Below are 22,034 nucleotides of genomic sequence, written 5' to 3' on the forward strand. Positions count from 1 at the left end.
ATTATTATTATTTTTCAATAGTTTCAAGATTTTTCTGGCTTTTTTTCTCTTCTAGCCTTGCAGTTATATCTTATTTTGTTGGGTTTTAATAATTCTTTGATGGAGATTGAGTTACATTTGTAGATTGATTTGGAGGAGAATCAAACTTGGGTATTTTATTGGGTTTTAATAATTCTTTGATGGAGATTGTGTTAAATTTGTAGATGGATTTGGAGGAGAATCAACTTGCCATCCAGGATAGCATTGTTGTGTCTCCATTTATTGAGGTCTTCCTTTGTATTTGGGGGGAGTTTCAGACTATATTTGACTACTCATTGTGTGGTCTTTATACATTCATTCCTTTTTATTCCTAGATATTTCGTGGGCTTTGTTGCTGTATTTGAGAAGCCCTTTTGCCCATTCTCTTTCTTAGCTAGAAAGAAAGGCACTGGCCTTTGTGTACATATTTTACATCAGATGAGAAGTGTCTATTCCTTGTAGGCTTGGTAAAACTGTCCTATAAAACCCTCTAGGTTTTTCTTTGACTAGTTTTTCAGTTTTTCCTAAGGTTTATTCAGGTTTCCTAAACTGAGCCAGCGATTAGACTTTATATCTAATATCTAGTGTAGGCTTATTGAAACTGTATCTTTAATTTCTGGTGTTTGGGGTTTGAGGGCATTTCCTCTTCTTGTTTTCTTTGATTTTCTCTCTGTGGTGGTGGCTATGGACATGACTTTTGAGTTTTCTTGCTGTCCTAATACATAATCAGATTTGGAACGTGTTCCACGTGTGCTTGAAAGGGGCACGTTTTCTGGTTGTTTGGGCTTCAGCTAGGTTGTCTTAGTAATGCAGATCCCCAACAGCCCTACCTCATGTTAGACTAATCCATCTATTGCTTTCTGGAATAAATGTATAAAAATGCACATAGAACTGCAATTTGTCTATTTTTCCTTGGATCAGGTTGAAGCTTTGTTAGGTTTCATATCTTTTATATCTTCTCAATGAATTGCTGATCAGTTTGTCCCGTTAATGCCTTGGGTTATATTTCATCTCATAAATACTGTTTTACTTTGCTTTTTTTGGTTGTTGTTGGCAATCACACGGTCCCTCTATTGTTGTGCCATTCTTCTGAAGGCCCCTGGGTCATTTTATCTTAGCTGTGTCTTGGGTAAGCAGTGCATAGCTGGACTTTGTGCCAGCTCACTTTTGCTCCTGCTCCCCCAACCCAGCCCTGCTCCACCTGCCTCTTCTCCCAGCCCCACTGCTGGCCCCAAGCACCCTCCCATTGCCTCTCTGCCCTGACTCCTTTCCTTCCCAGCCCTGCTGTGACTTGTAGGGCACTCAGGAAAGCGAGGCACCCAGGACCCATGGCTCCTGTCTTCCAGGGGGCCTCTCTCTGAGGCGGGAGAGGCCCTTAGGGCCCAGCAGATTCACAGATGAGATTGGAGCCACAAATGGTGGTGTGTTTTATGAAAGAAGAAGACAAGATGCTGTCAGGGAGACGTTGGGGGAGGGGAGAGCCTATTTTAATCAGGATGAAATAAGCCTAGTCCCCCTGAGGAGGTGACATTTCAGTTGACACGTGAAGGATGAGAAGGAGCAGGTCCAGTGAGAAATGAGGGGACAATCATTCCATGGATAGAGGACAACAGTCTTCTCTTGTCACTGAGAAGGGTCTTCTCAAGACTCCGTGCACCCCATCCCCTGTAGATGTGCAGCCAGCTCTGTGGGGGAGGCAGATGGGGACCAAACGTGTCCCTGAGGCCAGTGCTGGAGGGCCGTGGACCCCCTTCCCTGTGGGCCTTTTGGAGGACCCTTGCTGGGCTTGATGGGGAGCGCCAACTCTGAGCTGGAGTAGCAGCAGCAGAGAGGGCATCCCAGGTGAAGAGGTCAGCGTGGCAAAGTCCTCCCTATGGGATTTGCAAACCACCAGGACAGCAAACACACAGGCGCCCTTGAACCTACAGAACCAGCATCTACCACACGATGCTTCTGAGCCCTTTGCAGACTCAGGACCCAGGGTCTCTCTTCTCCAGGTTAAACGTTTTTGTTTCTGCCAATTTCACTTTCCCCAACTCATCCCTCAGTGCTGGCAAAGTATGGGGACCGCTCCGGGGCGTGTTAACAACATTGGATCCCATGGCCCCGGGCTGGGCCCCAGCTCCTCCTGGGCTGAGTGGCTTGTCTAAGTCACTTAATCTTTCTGCTCCTGGGATTCCTTGATGCTAAACTGGGGACAGTAATGAGGACAGTGGGGAGCCTCCTCCTTGCAGTGGGGATCAGATGGCTGCTGGGGTGGCAGAGCTTTGTTCCTGTCCGCACCCCCAAATGCGGGGCTTGGTGCAGGCAGCACCCTGTGCTCCACGGGCTGTGGGTGAGCTCGGCCTCTGCGACCCACTGATTCCCCTGGAGGGCGGGTGCTTTGGCATTCCCTGGATGCAATTCAGTTTCCCCTTCTCCCGTCCTGTCCCTGATTCTCTGAGGCATCCTGCCTGATCCCTTCTGGAGACTCTAAAACTGGGGACAGCTCTTGGAAGCTTCTTGCCTCGTCATCCTTTGCCTGAGACATGAGCAAAAAAAGCCCTAGCTGCCATGCAGAAGAAGGGTCTCCCCCAGCACAGGGAATGCCAGGAACCCAAATCCCCGTTGTTAGGCACTAGAAAGATAGGGTCCTGCCACAGATGCCTCCAGTCAGGGGAGCCTTGGCCTGTAGGGATCCTGGCTTCTTCTGTCTACCGTAGAGCAGCCACCCGTGGGGACCAGCAACTTCTCATGGGGAAAGGCTGTGTACAGAGGGCAACAGGAGCCAAGAGCAGGAGATGGGCAGCGCTGACAGCTTGTTATCCTGGCCTGGGATCTCAAGTCATCATGACACCAACAACCCAGGGTGTGGTGTCTGGGCCCTGGTGCCCCTGTGGCTGAAGGTGGGGCTGAGAGCCCAGCTCCCCTGCAGCACCACCTGTCCACAAAGAGTCTTCCAGAATAATTCTCACTTGTCCCTAAAGCCTCTCGTCTGCTGCCTCCTCCAGACAGGAGCAGGAACTCCCTCCACGTCACAGTGGTGCAGAGCAGATGCTGGAGGCGGGATAGGGACTCTGAAGGCAGCTCGGACTCAGGCGAGGCAGCCTGCCATCTGGTCCCGCCCGGCCACTCGGCCCTGTGCATATGTCTCCTCTTCGGGGCTGACAAACAGGCCCCTGTGGTGTGCATCCCATCACTGTCCCCATCTCACAGATGGAAAGACTGATGGGACTCCCCCTGCACCTGCTGGCACAAACCTGCCACCTGGCCACGGGACAGACACCAAGCAGGGAAAGCAGAGGCGAGGGAGGTAAAGGAGATGAAGGAGAAGCAGAGAGGGGAGGGCTCTGACAGAACAGAGGACTAAGTCAGGCCAGGGCCAAGTGACTGCTTGCATTTCTGTCCCTCCCGGGGTCCTCATGTCCCCCTGTGCACCCTGGCGCACACACGCACACATGGCAGGTGCTGGCCAGGGGCCCCGACAGGGGTGGAGACAGGGATGGGGAGGGCGGGCCTGCACGCAGTGCCCGTGCAGAGCTGATCATCCTGCTGGGCTGTCTGGGGATGATTCAGGGCCATCCTCGCCGCTCCCAGAGGAGACACCAGCTACTTAAGTCTGACAGGGGATTTGAGGAATTGCTACTCTATTTTTACACATTTATTTCTTTGCATTTCCAACAAGCAGGGACAGCTCACCTTCAGAACCACCTTGGGAAGCAGAAAAATGGTAATTTCCATTAAAAAAAAAACCTCTTCCCTGGGGAAGAGGCTAGATGTTACCCTCTGCCCCTGTCAAGCCCAGGGTCACTGATGGGTGGTCCCTAGGTGAAACCAGCCATAGAGGTGCTTATTAGGGCCACATGACATTTTAAAAATAACTCATTGGGTTGACAGTATTTCAGAATTGCGAGATTTTGTGTTAAAATCTAGAAGAGCCATCTTCTCTTGAGGAATTAGGACAGGGGGGTCACAGGTTGGGGGCAGGTGATGGGCAGGTAACACTGGGCTGTGGATCGACAGCCATGCCTGGAGGTGGGACACATGGGGCCCATGTCCCCAGGCCACCTGACCTGCTGCTGTCACTGCCCTCCTGGCTCCCGAAGGCATCAGAGTGTGCCCCTGATCCTGGGAGTTGTCATGCAGTGACCCCTCCCAATGTTCCCCATGGGTGGGAGGGTTGAAGGGGCTGCCTCTCGGCCAGAGCTGGCTGGGACACATCTTGTAGCCAGATCTGCCAGGCAAGCACAGTTTTTAGCGAAATTTATGTTTCAGGTCCATGAAAAACAGCAACGTTTTCTAAAGACACAACAGAAATGCCAATTTCACCTCAAACATAATTATTACTGTTATAGTTATTACTTGGATCATGAGTATTTGGGGGATGACTTGGACGTTCTAGAATCCCTTCCCCCAAGCCCCAAGCCCTGTAGGGATGCCCCAAAACCAAAGGTCAAAGTGCCGATGGGGAGAAACAGGTGACATCCCTGCCTCTGGAAGCCTCAGCCCTGCTCAGACTGGCAAGACCTACGGGAACACATCCCCAAGATCAGCAGGGTCTGCCAAGTCCCTAGGCCTAGGGCCACATGAGCACTGATAGGACCCAGAGGCCAGGCTGAAATCTCTTCCACTGTCAATCTTAGATGTCTCCTCAGTTTCCCTACAACGGGTTCTATCCTGAAGCCCAGGCCGTGCAGAGACCCCATCCTGGTTTCAGCAGGCCTGTTGCTCAAGCCAAGTCCCACTGTAGGGATTTGTGGCCCCCTGAGGGACGAGTGGCAGGCTCCTGTCTGATCCTGGGTCAACTGCCTAGTAATCCCCCGATACCAACACTGGTCTTCCTGACCTGTCCCTGTGCACCAGGTTGCTTACTTAGCCTAAAGGCCTTTGCTCCTCCTGGTCCCTCAGGGTTGGAGGTGGGCTCCTGGCCACTCTCCCCTCCTCCCTTTGGAGCTCCTGCATGCTTACAGCCCATGTATGAAGCTACAGTGACACAGAGCTCACCCAGCCCTTTGTTCCATCCGTCATTACTGGCTCAGACCAGGATAACAAGCTGTCAGCGCTGCCCATCTCCTGCTCTTGGCTCCTGTTGCCCTCTGTACACAGCCTTTCCCCATGAGAAGTTGCTGGTCCCCACGGGTGGCTGCTCTACGGTAGACAGAAGAAGCCAGGATCCCTACAGGCCAAGGCTCCCCTGACTGGAGGCATCTGTGGCAGGACCCTATCTTTCTAGTGCCTAACAACGGGGATTTGGGTTCCTGGCATTCCCTGTGCTGGGGGAGACCCTTCTTCTGCATGGCAGCTAGGGCTTTTTTTGCTCATGTCTCAGGCAAAGGATGACGAGGCAAGAAGCTTCCAAGAGCTGTCCCCAGTTTTAGAGTCTCCAGAAGGGATCAGGCAGGATGCCTCAGAGAATCAGGGACAGGACGGGAGAAGGGGAAACTGAATTGCATCCAGGGAATGCCAAAGCACCCGCCCTCCAGGGGAATCAGTGGGTCGCAGAGGCCGAGCTCACCCACAGCCCGTGGAGCACAGGGTGCTGCCTGCACCAAGCCCCGCATTTGGGGGTGGGGACAGGAACAAAGCTCTGCCACCCCAGCAGCCATCTGATCCCCACTGCAAGGAGGAGGCTCTCCACTGTCCTCATTACTGTCCCCAGTTTAGCATCAAGGAATCCCAGGAGCAGAAAGATTAAGTGACTTAGACAAGCCACTCAGCCCAGGAGGAGCTGGGGCCCAGCCCGGGGCCATGGGATCCAATGTTGTTAACACGCCCCGGAGCGGTCCCCATACTTTGCCAGCACTGAGGGATGAGTTGGGGAAACTGAAATTGGCAGAAACAAAAACGTTTAACCTGGAGAAGAGAGACCCTGGGTCCTGAGTCTGCAAAGGGCTCAGAAGCATCGTGTGGTAGATGCTGGTTCTGTAGGTTCAAGGGCGCCTGTGTGTTTGCTGTCCTGGGGGTTTGCAAATCCCACAGGGAGGACTTTGCCACGCTGACCTCTTCACCTGGGATGCCCTCTCTGCTGCTGCTACTCCAGCTCAGAGTTGGCGCTCCCCATCAAGCCCAGCAAGGGTCCTCCAAAAGGCCCACAGGGAAGGGGGTCCACGGCCCTCCAGCACTGGCCTCAGGGACACGTTTGGTCCCCATCTGCCTGCCCCACAGAGCTGGCTGCACATCTACGGGGGATGGGGTGCACGGAGTCTTGAGAAGACCCTTCTCAGTGACAAGAGAAGACTGTTGTCCTCTATCCATGGAATGATTGTCCCCTCATTTCTCACTGGACCTGCTCCTTCTCATCCTTCACGTGTCAACTGAAATGTCACCTCCTCAGGGGGACTAAGCCTGAACTCTAGTCCAGGGTGGGCTCCAGGCCTGGTGGGAAAGGAGAAGAGAACCAGAGCAGATGCCACAGCTGTGCTGACAGGGAGATGCCATTTTCCGCTCCTGGGCCTGACAGAGCTCCAGGCCCTTGCAACCCTCAGCTGAGGCCCCTTGGACCCTCTCTCCCACCCCAGGCAGACTGTGGAGTCCTTATCCCTGCACAGTTCAGTCAGGCAACCACCCATCTCCTCAGCCTGTGACAAGGAGTAGACACAATTTACCGGAGAGAGAGAGGGGAGAGGAGTGCCCATGGGTGGTCTTGACCCTGCACTGGTGTGAGTGGGCCTTGCCCAGAGATGAGGGGCCTTGCTTCAGTGGAGGCAAGTTCTGGAAGAGGAGCTGCCTAAGGAGATGCTGTGGGACACACACCACAGGGCTGGCCCTTCGTCTCCCTGGTTTTAACGTGGTGGCCACACTGGGGAAACCAGCCTTTGGGCACCTGGGTGGCCCTTCTTGGGTATTCAAGTGTGTGAATGGATGGAAAGAGCTGGCTGTGGTCATGCACACTCCTAGCTGGGCAGCCCAGCTTCTTGGCCTCTCCATTCACTGCTGGGTTCCAGGCCTGGTGTCTGTGATGGCCAAGGAGTTGGTTTGCATGCTGCTGGGTCTAAGCCCACTTGACACTCACTCTGCCCTCTCTGAATCTCTGTCTGTTCCTCTGTAAAATGGGGACAGTTCAGGTGCTGTGAGTTTTCAACAAGGTGATGGCCAGGCTGCTGCCGAGTGGTATCCAGGTGGGGTTTTGCCTTGTTTCAATGTACCTGGCAAGCCTGGGCTGCTACTGCAGATTGTGTCCTCTGTCCTTTCAGGGCCCCCCCCGGGCAGCCTGGATAACCTCAGCCGTGCCCTGGGTGTCCTGGAGGAGCGTGTCAATGGCTCGAGGCGCAGAGCGAGAAGGCACGCTGCAGATGGTGACTACAACATCGAGGTTCTGCTGGGTGTGGATGACTCTGTGGTCCAGTTCCATGGGAAGGAGCATGTGCAGAAGTACCTGCTCACGCTCATGAACATCGTAAGTGGCAGTCGGTGGTGGGGTGGAGCAGTGGGGCTGCTGGAAAGGTCACCATATCAGCCTGTGGGCAAGACCTCCCAGGACCCCAGTGCAGAGGTAAGTCAGGGGCAAGAGGATTTGAACGAGCCAATTGCTGGGCAGAGAGACCCCTGCCCATCTGTCCACCTTCCTCTCTACCTGCCTTACGTGAGTCATCGACCCTCTGGAACTCAGCCCTTTCATCCCCAAAGTGGGGCCAAAGTCAGGTTTGCAGAGCATATTTTATTTTAATTAATTAATTAATTAATTAATTAATTTTGGAGAGAGAGACAGAGCATGAGTGGGGGAGGGGCAGAGAGAGAGGGAGACACAGAATCCAAAGCAGGCTCCAGGCCCTGAGCTCTGAGCTGTCAGCACAGAGCCCGATGTGGGGCTTGAACTCATGAACTATGAGATTATGACCTGAGCCAAAGTAGGACGCTTAACAGACTGAGCCACCCAGGTACCCCAAGCATATCTTATTTTGGAGACTGTTGCCGTGTTTAACCTCATCTCGTTTTTGAAAAGTGCCTTTGATGTAGTAATAATAATTATGATAATAATAATAATAACAATAACAATGAAACAACCACGATGGCTACGATCATTGAGCTCTTACTGAGTGACTATGTGCCAGGCCCCTGTAGGCATGCATTATCTTAGGCAATCCTCACACTAATTCTGCAAGACTAGTAGATATAAAATCTTGCCTGCCTTGAACACATGTGCGCTTCCCCAAGAATTACACTGCCTTCCAACCCGGCTGAAAGTCCTGCTGAAGGAAAACTCTCTGTTTTCCATACTCACGCCAGCTCTTCTGACACCATATGTGTGGGTTTTCCATAACAAGTGCTCCCGACACTACCCAGAGTTAGCACGGACCCCTCAGTCCCACAAGACTGGCCTCACTTCGGATGCCACTCACAAGTCCTGGGTTGTCACCTGTACAACCTGGTCGGAAGACCCAACCAGCCGTAAATCAAGGGTTCCCATGACTCCCTCCTCGGGTTCAATTGTTTGCTTGGTTCGGTTCACAGAACTCAGGAAAACCCTACTTACTGTTACTGGTATATTATAAAGGATGCAACTCAGGAAGAGTCAAATGGAAGAGATGCATGGGGCAAGGTAGGTGGGAAGGGTTGACAGCTTCCCTGCCCTCTCCGGGCACACCACCCTCCCAGCACCTCAGTGTGTTCACCAACCTGGAAGCTCTCAAAACTCCATGGTTTACAGTTTTTCTGGCAGTGTTATTGGCCATGGTGATTCGGTCGTCTTTTTCCCTAGGAGCCTGGGGCGGAAGTGGGGGGGGGCAGTGCTAAAAGTTCCAACCTTCTGATCACCCAGTTGGTTCCTCTGGCAACTGGCTTTCCCCATCCTGAAGCCATCTAGGTCCCACCAAGAGTCACCTCATTAGCATAAACTCAGGTACCCTTGAAAGGAGCTTATTATGAATAATAAACTTCTCCTGTCACCCCTGTCACTTGGAAATTATAGGGTTTAGGAGGTCTGTGTCAGGAACTGGGGGGAAGAGACCAGTAGATATTTATTATTATGTCACACTTGGGTTAGTTAACTCCTAGCCCCACCATTAACCTGGTGTGAAGGGTCCCTCTGTCACACATACCTGGTGCTGCATGAGCCAGTAGGAGGAAGTCTAGAATTTTTCTCCGTTTTGCCAGTTAACTTCAGTTTATTCATTTCCACCTTCATGATCTGACTGTATCCCAACTTTGGGTAATAGGATGGTTTGGTTAGTTTCTTGAAAAGCCTGAGGAATACAAAAATTCCTAAATTGAAATGTATTTTATCATAGCCAAAGAAAAAAGTGTTTTATGACATAAATTGGAGGAGCTGAGGAACAGTAGTTGGGCCGTGTCTTTTTTCCCTGTGGCACCCAGCAAGCATTTATTGGACACATGCTTGTCCCAGGGCATGGCAGACAGCCTGGGGCTCAGAGACAAGGTGGGGGATGTCTGCCCTTCTAATCTGAGCTCTGCCTCCCAGTGTAGTCAGGGAGATGAGGCACCCTGTTTGAGTGCGTGTTGCCCTGACAATTAAGACCCTAGAAGGCACTGTGTCCTCATTTAGGGCTGTGCACACCCAGGACAGAGTCCCTGGGGGCTGATGGAAGTCATGCCTCTTTGGTGGTCTTGGGGAGGAGGGAGATGGGGAAATCATGAATAAGTGAGAAAGGATGACCTTCCAGGGCAACGCTGTCCCACAGAACCTTCTGCAGTGCTGAGAATGCTCAAAATTCTGCCCTGCCCAATGTGGCAGCCACTAGCCAACCCTTGAGCACTTAAAATGTGGCTGACACGATGGGAGAACTGAATTTTTACCTTATTGATATTCAGTGGAGTTTTAAAATTTTAACTTAAAATATTTTTTAAAAGTTTACTTATTTATTTTGAGAGAGACAGAGCACAAGCAGGAGAGGGGCAGAGAGAGAGGGAGAGACAGAATCTCAAGTAGGTTCCACATTGTCAGTGCAGTGGGTCTTGAACCCATGAAACCAGGAGATCATGACCTGAGCTGAAATCAAGAGTTGGACGCTTAACTGACTTAGTCACCCAGGGGCCCTAAAATTTTTTTTAATTGTGGTAAAATACATATAAAGTTTACCACCTTCACAATTTTATTTTATTTTTATTTTATTTTATTTTTTCTAATTTTTTAACGTTTATTTCTGAGAGACAAAGACAGAGCATGAGCGGGGGAGGGGCAGAGAGAGAGGGAGACACAGAATCCGAAGCAGGCTCCAGGCTCTGAGCTGTCAGCACAGAGCCTGATGTGGGGCTCGAACTCACCAACCGTGAGATCATGACCTAAGCTAAAATCAGTCACTTAACTGACTGAGCCACCCAGGTGCCCCTACATTCACTATTTTAAAAGTGTATAGTTCATTGGGGCGGTTAAGCGTCTGACTTAGGCTCAGGTCATAATCTCATGGTTTGTGGGTTGGAGCCCTTCGTTGGGCTCTGTGCTGACAGCTCAGAGCCTGAAGCCTGCTTCAGATTCTGTGTCTCGCTCTCTCTCTGTGCTCCTCTCGTACTCACACTCACTCTCTTGCCTTCTCTCTCTCTCTCTCAAAAATAAATAAACATTTAAAGAAATAAAGTGTGCAGTCCTGGGACGTTAACTATGTTCACACCACTGTTCAACCATCTCTAACATCCATCCATCAGAACTCTCTCATCTTGTCCCCATTAAACACTAACTCCCTACTCTCCCCTCCCCTGGCCCCTGGAAATCACCCTTCTACTTTCTGTCCCTGTGGTTCTGACTAATTTAGTTACCTCATATAAGAGGAGTCATATGGTATTTATCTTTTTGTGACTGGCTTATTTCACTTAGCATAACGCCTGCAAGGTTCATCCATGTTGTGGCGTGTGCCAGAATGTCCTTTTTAAGGCTGAATACAATCCCCTTGTGTGCATCCACTGCCTTGTGTTTATTCGTTCATCTGTCGATGAGCACTTGAGTTGCTTCCACTTCTTGGTTATTGTGAATAATGCTGCTGTGCATGTGGGTGTACAAATATCTCTTCATGTCCCTGCTTTTCAGTCTTTCGGAGTATATACCCAGAAATGGAATTTCAGGATTATATGATAGTTCTATTTTTTTTTTAACATTTACTTATTTTATTTTTGAGACAGAGACAGAGACAGAGAGAGTGCTCAGGTGAGCAGGGTGGGGAGAGGCAGAGAGAGAGGGAGACACAGAATCCGAAGCAGGCTCCAGGCTCCGCGCTGTCAGCACAGACCTTGATGCGGGGCTCGAACTCACCAACCGCGAGATCATAACCTGAGCCGAAGTCAGACGCTTAGCTGACTGAGCCACCCAGGCGCCCCTAAGGTAGCTCTATTTTGTAATTTTGAGGAACCTCCATACTGTTTTCTACAGCAGTGCACCATTTTACATTCCTTCCCAGCAGTGCCCGAGGGTTCCAGTCTCTCTGCATCCTCACCAACACTTGTTATTTTTTTTTTTAATTTTTTTTTCAACGTTTTTTATTTATTTTTGGGACAGAGAGAGACAGAGCATGAACGGGGAGGGGCAGAGAGAGAGGGAGACACAGCATCGGAAACAGGCTCCAGACTCTGAGCCATCAGCCCAGAGCCTGACGCGGGGCTCGAACTCCCGGACCGCGAGATCGTGACCTGGCTGAAGTCGGACGCTTAACCGACTGCACCACCCAGGCGCCCCAACACTTGTTATTTTTGATAGTAGCCATCCAGTGGGTAATTTAATTCATTCATAATTCATTGACATTTGGATTTAGATCACCATTGTGGCGAGTGGCCACCCTTTTGGACAGTGGCCCTGAGACCCGAGGGTGCTGGCTCACCTGGAGCTGTAGCCAGAGCCCCAACTGGCCCTAGAAGGCCTGGCCAGGGCAGATCTCCCTCTCCCTGTGAGTACACAGCTGGTTATGGGGCTTCCCAGCCCTGGAGCCAAACCAGCAACGTGGAGGACAGATGTGGCGGCAGCTGGCCCGGACTGCGCTCCAAGTGAGGCATTTGGTCAGCTGTGAGGACAGCCACGGCCAGGGCGGAAACACTTCCAGTGTCTGAGGCATAGGGGCCCCACCCTGGACAGACATAGCCTGTCCCCTGAGGAAGACCATAAAGACCCTGGGAGGGGGGTCTGGTGGGGGTTCTGATGGCAGGGACCCAGAGAATGAAGGCTCTGAGGAGGAGCAGGGGCCGAGGTGGATGGGAGCCGGGTATGGCTGGACCCTGGCAGCTCTAAGCTGGGCTGTTTTCTATCATTCAGGGTGATACTGCTGCACAGATCCCTTTGGGGCCTCTTTGCAGCAGAGTCTGGGCTGGGATGTGGGTCCTGGTGTGACATAGACATTTCAGGTTCTTCAGATATCCATGTGCTCTCTTCTTCCCTCCCAATTACCAGCCTCCCTTGTACCTAATTTGGAGCTGTGTGGCTAGTTTTCTCTAATGGTGTGTGTAGAAGGAAGTGATGTGTCACCTCTTGGCCAAGGCGATTAAGAGCCAGGGTGTCCCTTCCTTCTGTTTCTTTCCCTAACACAGTGACCCTGGAAGCCATATATCCCAGTAAGTGCAGGTACAGAACAAGGCAGGACCACCCAACCTCTGCTGGCCTGTGATGTGTATAAAGAAACACATTGTGTTAGCTACTGATGTGGTGGAGACTTTGTTATGCAGCAGAGCTCATCCTGGGCTGACTGATACACCTGGCACTTGATCATTCTGTCAACAACTGTTCATTGGGCATATCCTGTATGTCAGGCAAGGGGTATAGCTATGAGCACAACAAGACACAGCCATATCTTGCATTCTGGTGGGGAGCACAGACAATATTCAAGTGAAAATCAAAAGAGGTAATTTCAGATAAGGACAATGAAAGAAATAAAATAGTGAGGTGGAGAAAGGAGAAGGGCTGGGAAATGTGGGCCACTTTATACAGGTGGTCAGGAAGACATACACAGAAAGTAACACTGCAGCTAAGACTCGAATGATATTGGATGACTGTGGGAAGAGGCAGGATGGAGTGTTCAGAGAGAATGGGCGGTGCAAAGGCCCTGAGGCAAGAATGAGGTCAGCACATTTGAAGGTGTGAGAAAGGGCTGGTGTGTGGGGAACAAGGGGCCCAGGTAGGAAGGGAAGTTGCAGATGAACAAGGCCAGTCACTGGATGTTGAGAGGGACTTGGATGTGACCCGAAGGGCAGTGGGAAATCTCCAGAGGTGCCACTTCCTTCCTGCATTTACGGGCAAAGACATTTTATTCTTAGGGAAGTGGAAATTAATCAATCCATCCCTCTCTCTATCCAAGACTCTCTGGAGGGTGAAAAGGGTTGTAAATGTTTGCTGAACATCACAAGAGTCACCTCAGTGCAGAAAAGATCCTATGGCATTCAGACCTCTGACCCCCACCAACGCACTCCAGCACCTCCTGCCAGGTCCAGTTTCCTTCCTTTCCTCCCTAAATCTAGAAACTAACGTTCCTTGTTTAATAAAAGATACTCTATTTGGGGGCGCCTGGGTGGCTCAGTCGGTTGGGCATCTGACTTTGGTTCAGGTCATGATCTCACTGTTCATGGGTTCGAGCCCCACGTCGGGCTCTATGCTGACAGCTTGGAATCTGGAGCCTGCTTCAGATTCTGTGTCTCCCTCTTTCTCTGCCTCTCTCTCTCTCTCTCTCTCTCTCTTTCTCTCGCTCTCTCTCTCAAAAATAAATAAATTTTTAAAAAATACTGTATTTAACAGAGACAATAAATTATTTATGATGGAAAATGAGAATATAAATCCGGCAGGAATGTGAATGTCTTCCACCTACCAATTATTGCCTATTACCTCATTTTAACGGTGGCATCACATTGCATCATATAGCATGCCTTTTATGAAACCGATTATTGATATGACATAGTCACATAACAAAATTTATTTCCCTATTAGATGTCAGACTGGACACTAGCTGTAATGAACACCCTTACAGCTAAATCTGTCACTCATCCATTACTGTTTCCTTAAACTGAGTCCCTAAAAGTGTAGTGCCTGGTCAACAGGTATGGGCATTTTAAAGTTTTCTGTGCCAGAATGTTCTCTGTTAGGGTTTCACCTATTAATGCTCCACTGAGCAAATGCCTGTCTCCCCTCCTCCTCCTACCACTGAGTCCTTTTTAGCTATGGTAATTTGAAAGCAATGCTGAGATATACTTTTTGTCTTTAAGTTGTATTTATTTGATGGTAATGAAGTCGCATCTATAAAAATATATATGTACTTTAAAACAGCAATCATCTTACATGTTTAGTATTGGCCTATTCATGTTCTTTATTCTATGGGGACATTAGTTTCTATCTTGTTAATCTGAAGAACATTTATATTTGAATAGGTTCACTTTTTGTCTGTCATGTGGGTGGAAAATATTCCCTGTAATTCTGTTTTTTGCCCTTTGTTTTGTTTTGGGGCAGTTTGCTATGGTTTACATTTTTGTGTGTAGTGGTGTCCTGAGATCTTTCTCTCCCTGGGTTTTCCCTTGGGTGCCATGTTTGGCACTTCACACCCTCCCCCAGAAGTTAATCTTCTAGAGCTTTGCTCTGGTCACCCTGGCAGACTCCTGTGGCTTCTTGTCAGCAGACCGTTTCCCAAACTCGTGGCCCTACACATACCACCTGGCCATTCTTGCTGAGTTCAGCCACATCAGAGACCCAGAATGTCTCTGATTACCAAACTCCTGGGGCCCAGGGCAGAATGAAGGTGTGGCTCTCTTGTTTGGAGATCAGGAAAAAGTGCCCTTAAAGGTACATATAAAGGCTTTTTCCTTTTTCCTGTGATCCCTGTCTCTCAAATTTTCAAGATTTAAAAATCATCTACTGATTTTCACTGTAAACAATGAAAAATTAGAATCTTAAAGTATTATCATGAATTTTACCAGTTACCTTTATATTGTAAAAAGCTTATTTTATTTTATTTTATTTTATTTTATTTTATTTTATATTATCTTTGTTTTTTAAATGTTTATTTCTTTATTTTGACAGAGAGAGAGAGAGAGAGAGAGAGAGAGAGAGAGAATGCATGTGCGGGCACATGCCCCTTTGCAGGGAAGGGGCAGAGAGAGGGAGAATCCCAAGCAGGTTCTGTGCTGTCAGCATGGAGCCTGACTCAGAGCTTGATCCCACGAACCGTGAGATCGAGACCTGAGCTAAAATCAAGAGTCGGATGCTTAACTGACTGAGCCACCCAGGCGCCCCGTACAAAGCTTATTTTATTTTATTTATTTATTTATTTTTTAAACGTTTATTTATTTTTGAGACAGAGAGAGACAGAGCATGAATGGGGGAGGGTCAGAGAGAGAGGGAGACACAGAATCCAAAACAGGCTCCAGGCTCTGAGCTGTCGGCACAGAGCCCGATGCGGGGCTCGAACTCACTGACCGCGAGATCATGACCTGAGCTGAAGTTGGACGTTTAACCGACTGAGCCACCCAGGCGCCCCACAAAGCTTATTTTAAATGCAGATATTACAGCATTTAACTTGGATGCAGAATCACCAAAATTAAACAGACTTGTGTTTCATGGCTCATGCCCAGAGGGTGCCAGAAGTTCACACAAAACACAAGCCAGACTCAGAACGGTTGGAAGGAGGAAGAGAGGAGCCCCCAGGAATGGAGCCAGTGGAGGGAGTGCTCTCTTAGACACAGATTATCACAGATGCCCCAGGTCACAGCCAGCAGCAGGAGATATGCCCTCTGGGCCTGACAGCTGTTTTGTCCCCTAACTGCTGCCCCTGGAAGAGCACATCATGCTTGTGCCCTGGTATGGGGTGGGGATCTGGGGACATTAAGCCTGGCATCTCCCCTTCCCTCAGGCCCACTGCCCCAACCCAGGGCAGATGGTCAAGGCTCTTTACACCTTAGCAACTGGATGGGGGTGCCCAAGAGACTCGCCTCCACTGAGACCCATGTGGGGCTGCCCTGGGTGGGACCACCACTGCCATGTCCTGGCCCGAGAGACCACGGGGCATGTGCACCCACCTTGCGCCTGCATGCAGGCCCCTGCCCAGGGCAGAGAGTGGCAGTGATCACAGGGTGGGGAGTGGGACACCGAGACCTTGTCCTGTGGAGTCAGGACCACTCGTGAGCCAAGACCTCACTATCCTGTTGGATTTTACTTACAAAACACAAATTCAAAAGTGAAATGATGAGGAATGTCAAGACAGCAACCTCAGAGCATTAAACCCCAAGTGCAGGGCCCTTCTGGGTATGGGCCCTGGTCGCTGGCCCATGAACTCAGCAACATGAGCCCTGCACTGAGACCCCTTAGCCCAACCCGACCCTCTCCAGACACCTGATGTGGCCTGTGCTCCCTGCTTCGGGCCCCATTCTCCATGGCCCTTCTCCATCCTCTGCTTGTCCAGAGGCTCTCAGCCCAAAGCTACACCGACTCTCAGCTTTCTGTCCAGATGAAGAAGGCTGTGCCTGAGAGAGTGCTGGGGCCAGATTACTGGCAGTGGCCTCGTCCTCTGGGGCCCTCACACTGGTTTTTAGCTCCCAAATTCCAGAGGCTCAAAGGTTGCTAGCAAACCCAGGATGAGGCCCTGTCCTTTTGGCCTCGGGTCCTTAGCCTAGTCAGAGAGGCTGTGAAGCCCCACTGAGAGCTTCTATCCACTGCTTGTGGGAGGAAGGGTCTCCTTCCCAGCACTGGGAGGGCTGTAAGGGCAGAACTGTGAGCCGTGAGCAGATATGTGGCCTGTCCAGCCAGGCTGGCTCCTCCAGGCCCCATTGCCACACCGCCGCTGGGCCCCACCTGGGCTCCCTGCTTAGATGTGGCTCTCCCGCAGCCGGCCTCCCTCTGCCGCATCCCATTCCTGCTCCTCCCAGCCTTCAACCCTGGCTCATGCTGTGGCTCCTCTGGGCCCAGCCTTGGGAATGAGGAGCTTCCCTCTGCCCAGGACTCCCCTCTTCCATGGGCTCTCCTGGTGCACTGGAAACCACTGTCCTGTTTCACCCTTTCTCCTTAGAAAAGTGCTCCCCTCTGTGTCTGGTGCTCCCAAGCTAGGCTGCAGTCAGCACACCTGAACACACCTGCTGGGTGTGTAGAGGAATCACCACATTTTCACAGACCTGCTCTGCCAGTGCCTGACTCGTCTCTGCCTCCAAACTTAGTGTGTGACAGCGTGTGCCTGGATGCAGCCCCCATGCTCACGGCACGTCCAGTTACCTTGCTAGGCACAGATGGTGGCTTTTCTCCTGGTTCCGGTGAATGGGAGGCCAGGGACAAATACCTTTGGAGGAGACTAGAGCCATGATTCAAGTAACATGTTTACATATGCATTTTGTAAAGTAAAGGGGCGCCTGGGTGGCTCAGACTTCAGCTCAGGTCATGATCTCACCATTTGTGAGTTCAAGCCCCGTGTCGGGCTCTGTGCTGACAGCTCGGAGCCTGGAGCCTGCTTCGGATTCTGTGTCTCCCTCTCTCTCTGTGCCCCTCCCCACTTGCACTCTCTCTCTGCCTCTCTCAAAATAAATAAACTTAAAAAAAAAAAGTAAAGTAAAACTTGTGCCAAAACTTTAGCAAATCTACACCTTGGGGCCAAGACCCAAAAAGCTTTCTCATGTGGGTTATTGCCTTTGGCTAAAGCACCAAACAATCCTGCTCTTCCCTGAGACACCAAAGGCCTTGATGGGATCTCAGTATCCACAAAGACCTACAATTTCCTATCTGAGCTGCTGGTCTGATTGTACTCCTTGTGGATGTGGGTGAGGCTGACCATTGCGTTGGGTGATGGCTTGCCCCAGAAGGTGGCCCACGATCCTCTTTACCTTTGGGTATGTCTGCCAGAGGCCGCCGAGGCCGTCACTGTCTGCCCTGGAAGTGCCACTCTTTTTGGAATGCAAACATTTTAAAACATCAATTTTATGTTAAACTAACCTTGGGCGTGTTACTATTGAGTTAAAGCAAAATTCACAGCAGGTTTCCCAGATAAACAGAGATGCTAAAGTAAGGTTGCCAAAAATATAACCCAAGGGCCAAATCTGGCCTGTCATCCTTTTTTTTTTTTTTTAATAAAGTTTTGGGATATAGCCACACCTGTTCATTTGTGAATTGTCTGTGGCTGCTTTTGTGCTCTAATAGCAGAGCTGAGTAGCTGGGACGAGGATATGTGGCCCAGGAAGCTGAAAACAGTCACTTATTGGCATTCATGAAGTATTTGGTATCAGGCTCTAAAGAAATCTTCTATGTGCTCTGTGCGCACCTTGAGTTGTGGCCCCAGCACTCTAGAGTTGACATTCACATCCCACCACATCTGTACACTGAGTATACTTATTAGTGAAGCACTTGGTAGAGAATGAGGACCAGCTTCAGAGTCAGGAGCAGCTGTATCCTAACCCTGGCTTTTACCTACCTGGCAAAGCTCCTGCCTCGCCCTGCTCTTGGTTTCTTCATCTTTGAACCTTCCACACACTCTGAGAACCCATAAAGGCTAGTGCAGTCCCTAGGAGAGAAGGTTCCCCTCACCCTTTTCAGATCTCCAGTCTTCTGCAGCTGGAGCAGCCCTTTCCTGCAGGCCATCGTTGGGGAACTTGCCCTTGAGCCAAGCTTTACCCCTCTTCCTGCTCAGACCTGAGCCCACCCCCAGCCCCACCCTAGGCTTGCCAGCTCTGTGGACCTGTGGGGTAACTTTGGGGACTCCTTTTCAAGCAATTAAATGAGCTGGTCATTATAGCCATTTTAAAACAGCAGAGTAGGAAGAGCAGATTTCTGGGCAGACAGAGCCGTCTCTCCCAGCTGTGTTAACTGCTTATGTTCTGGAAGAATTCCTGAGCCCCCAAAAGCATCTCTTCTGCTGAGGCAGACACACTCTTTAAGCCTACTGAGAATGTGTGCTCCAAAGAAACTTCCATGCTTTCATAATAGAGGCCATATCCTTTGACCTTCCCCCCCCAGCACGGGGACAATCCTCTGTACAGTATGTTCTTAAACAATTTTTGTTGAATGAATGATCTCTGTCTGTGCCAGGATTCAGATATTTTTCCTCTTTTCTTTTCTAATTTAATCCAGAAATTGGCCTGGGTTTACCAAAGCCTTGCCAGGGTTTGCAAACAATCAAAGGCATACAAGCTCCATTTCTCACCAACTTCCAAGAATGTTGGGGCCGTGTGGCAATGGTGAGGAAGGCAGTGGCAGGGACAAGAATGTTTTCTGCTGATCCCCCGGGGGAGGGGGGGGGGTGTCCTCTCGTGACCAGGCCACGGAGCTGCTGCAAGCTAGCCAGGGCGAAGGCACTGCCCCAAGTCCCCATTCACGTGTCTCTGGCTCTGGGTCCTGGGAAAGAGAAAAACATCTCTGAAACTGGACACTGAAACCTGGTTCTCTTAAGTTGGAGGGAAGTAGGCAGAGCTCCCAGGCAAAGGGGGACACGTTTGGGTTTGGCCATAGCACAGGGTGGGAGTTCCCATGGCCGCTCAGCAGCTCCCCAGGTCCCGGGGTCTGCTCGTGCCCTGGGCTGCAACAGGGCATTCTGGCCACCATTCTGGCTCCTCATGTGTGTCCTACTGGCCTGAGAGCATGGCCCTGTGCGCTACTAGGAGATAGAGCTGTCAGGGTAAGCACTGTGCATGAGGCTGATAGAATGCTTAAGAGAGGGTACATGTCATGGCTGACAGAATCCGGCAGGGAGGCATTTGCCCAGGTGAAGGTGGCTGTGGGCAGTACGGGGTGGTGGGGATGGGGCGACAGGAGAGGGCACGCCCCCCAGAGATCCCCTCCTGGGTCCCCCTCACTTGTGGTCACGGAGAAATGAGCAGACCTGCTGTTGCCAGCTTTGTTTTTTTTTTCTTCACGAGAAGCTGGAAATCCAAGTTTTATGGGAAATCTAATTATTTTTCAATGTCAGCAACAAATTGAAATTAAGACCTCACACTGCACAAGTGAATCAGAACACGACCGCAGGACACAAGTCTGGCTGGTCAGCTGGTGGATGGTTCCTTCTGGCCAGGAAGAAAGGAGGCACGGCCTGCCCTGCTGTGTCCTGTGATGGGGGATAATTAGTGCCACCTCCCAGTGCTGTCGTGAGCGTGACTCGAGTTAAACACCAGGAAAGTGCTTTTAGCAGAGTGCGGGGCCCATGGAGGGCATCCCACAAACACGAGCTAGTCCTGGCTTTGTGTTTATGCACTGGGTGCTCTCTGAACCCTGGTCTAAACTGGGCCTCATTCTGGGCACTGGAGTACAGGAGTGAGCAGTCATGTCCCTGTGCTCAAGAAAGTTGGAGCATGGGAGGGGTGGGAGCAAGGAAGAGAGGAGTAATTGTACCCTGGTTGATACATGTGCTGATTGTGCAAATACAGGGCATTCTGGGTCACAGGGAAAAGTGCCTCAGATGAAGGCCACTTGAGCTGCCTTTAATGCAGAGGCTGGGGTTAATGAGGAGAGGAGCCTTGTGTATGCCGGTGTTGCTGCAGTGGTAGAACAGCATGTGCAAAGGCCCAGTGGCATTGCCACATCACAGCATGGGGTTGGGCCCCACTGGGGTGTATGGTGCTGGGATGAGGCAGGAGATGAGGTTGGCAAAGCCTTAAACAAAAATTTTTTTTTAATGCTTATTTTTGAGAGAGAGAGTGTGTGTGTGTGTGAGTGGGGGGAGGGGCAGAGAGAGAGGGAGGAGACACAAAATCTGAAGCAGGCTCCAGGCTCTGAGCTGTCAGCACAGAGTCTGATGCGGGGCTTGAATTCATGAACCGTGAGATCATGACCTGAGCTGAAGTCAGACGGTTAACTGACCGAGCCACCCAGGTGCCCCAAGGTTGGCAAAGCCTTTTGTCTCAGGCTAAGGGGCACAAAAAGGGATGATATCTGGGGTCCCTGCCATACTATGATAGGGGAGTGATGAAGTTAGTTTTGGGTCTAAAAAGAGAAACTTCTCCTTTAAGAGTTTGGGGCTTATGCCTTCTGTTATTGGAAACGCCAGTGTGAGGTGAGGAGACTGAGTTTTTATGCCTGGCAGCCCCGTGTGAGGAGTCACTCACCTGTTGTCTCTACATTGTGCCTGGTGGCCTGTGAGTTCACTCTCCTGGACAAGGTCACTGAGGCTCAGAGAGGTCGGCTAGTGTGGCCAGGGCATGGCAGCTGGGATTCACGTACAGGTGGGAAGATGGGCTCTTAGTGGGGACCTGGCCCAGGTGCCTGTCCCCTCCCTGCTGTTCTGGCCTGAAGAACAAGTGCTCCTGAATCCTTGAGGAAGAGCTGAGGTATGTTCTCACCTTGGATCTCTCTGATCTCCCAACAGCTATTGACATCACTTGCCCATGCCCCGGCCTGTTTTCCATCTACTTTCCCTCTCCTGGTGTTTTCTCTGACCTTTCCTTCTATTGTGTCTTCCTGTTCTCTCTAAGATTTGCTCCCTCACGCAGTCACCCATTCAGTGCATGTATACAGAGCTCCTGCCACATGCCAGACACAGCCGTAGGTGCTGGAATGTGGTGGTGAGGAAGCCTGGGCAGCAGTGGGGGGGGGGGGGGAGGGGCTCCTGCCTGCATGGAGCTCACATCCAGTGAGGGTGGGGTGGACAATAGACAGCCACCCCCCTCCCCAGCAACCCCCTCCCCGCCCCCAGCCATGATGATGTAGGTGGAGAAAGTTCCAGAGGGGGAGGTACCATGGTCTGGCCTTACCTCCGCCTCTTCTTCCCTGAAGAGTGTGGCACCCTGCCCCCACCCCAGGGTTCTCCCCAACCCCCCTCCCCTCCCCAGGAGGCCTCCTGACAGCTGATATAGGAGTCTGGGAGCAGCTTGCCCTTGGCCTCCCTGGGGAGAGCTGATGGTTGTCAAAGCGGGAGTCAGTCATCGTGGACAAGGAGGGCCAGGCATCGTCACTCCTCGGTGACAGCTTGAAGCAGCTGCAAAGCTTGTCTCTGAAGACTCCAGCAAGGGGGTGACAGCTGAGCCGGGGAAGTGGAGAGTGTGGCACCACACTGGGCTCCTGGTCTGGGCTGGCTTGAGCCATCACTCTCAGCCTGCCCACTCTGTGCTGAGGTACAGTCGTGGGTCCTGAGGGATCCTGCTCCCCTGCTGCAGGGGCACTTGGTGGTGTGTCTCAGGGGCATTAGGAGTTCATACAAAGGTGTCACATGCTTAATGTCAAA

The 22,034-nt window shown here is 51.0% G+C and overlaps 1 protein-coding gene across 1 annotated transcript in view; it reads left to right on the plus strand.

The window, feature by feature from the left end:
• ADAMTS2 (ADAM metallopeptidase with thrombospondin type 1 motif 2) overlaps nt 1–22,034 on the plus strand; it is a 241,212-nt gene that overhangs the window by 136,429 nt on the left and 82,749 nt on the right. The window contains exon 4 of the mRNA XM_040444205.1: nt 7,191–7,393. Within this exon, the coding sequence (XP_040300139.1) occupies nt 7,191–7,393 (203 nt within the window). The remainder of the gene's footprint in view (nt 1–7,190; nt 7,394–22,034) is intronic.

The sequence above is a fragment of the Herpailurus yagouaroundi genome, unplaced genomic scaffold, assembly GCF_014898765.1.
Source record: "Herpailurus yagouaroundi ecotype Mexico unplaced genomic scaffold, PumYag 192, whole genome shotgun sequence".
In the NCBI taxonomy this organism is placed as follows: Eukaryota; Metazoa; Chordata; class Mammalia; order Carnivora; family Felidae; genus Herpailurus; species Herpailurus yagouaroundi.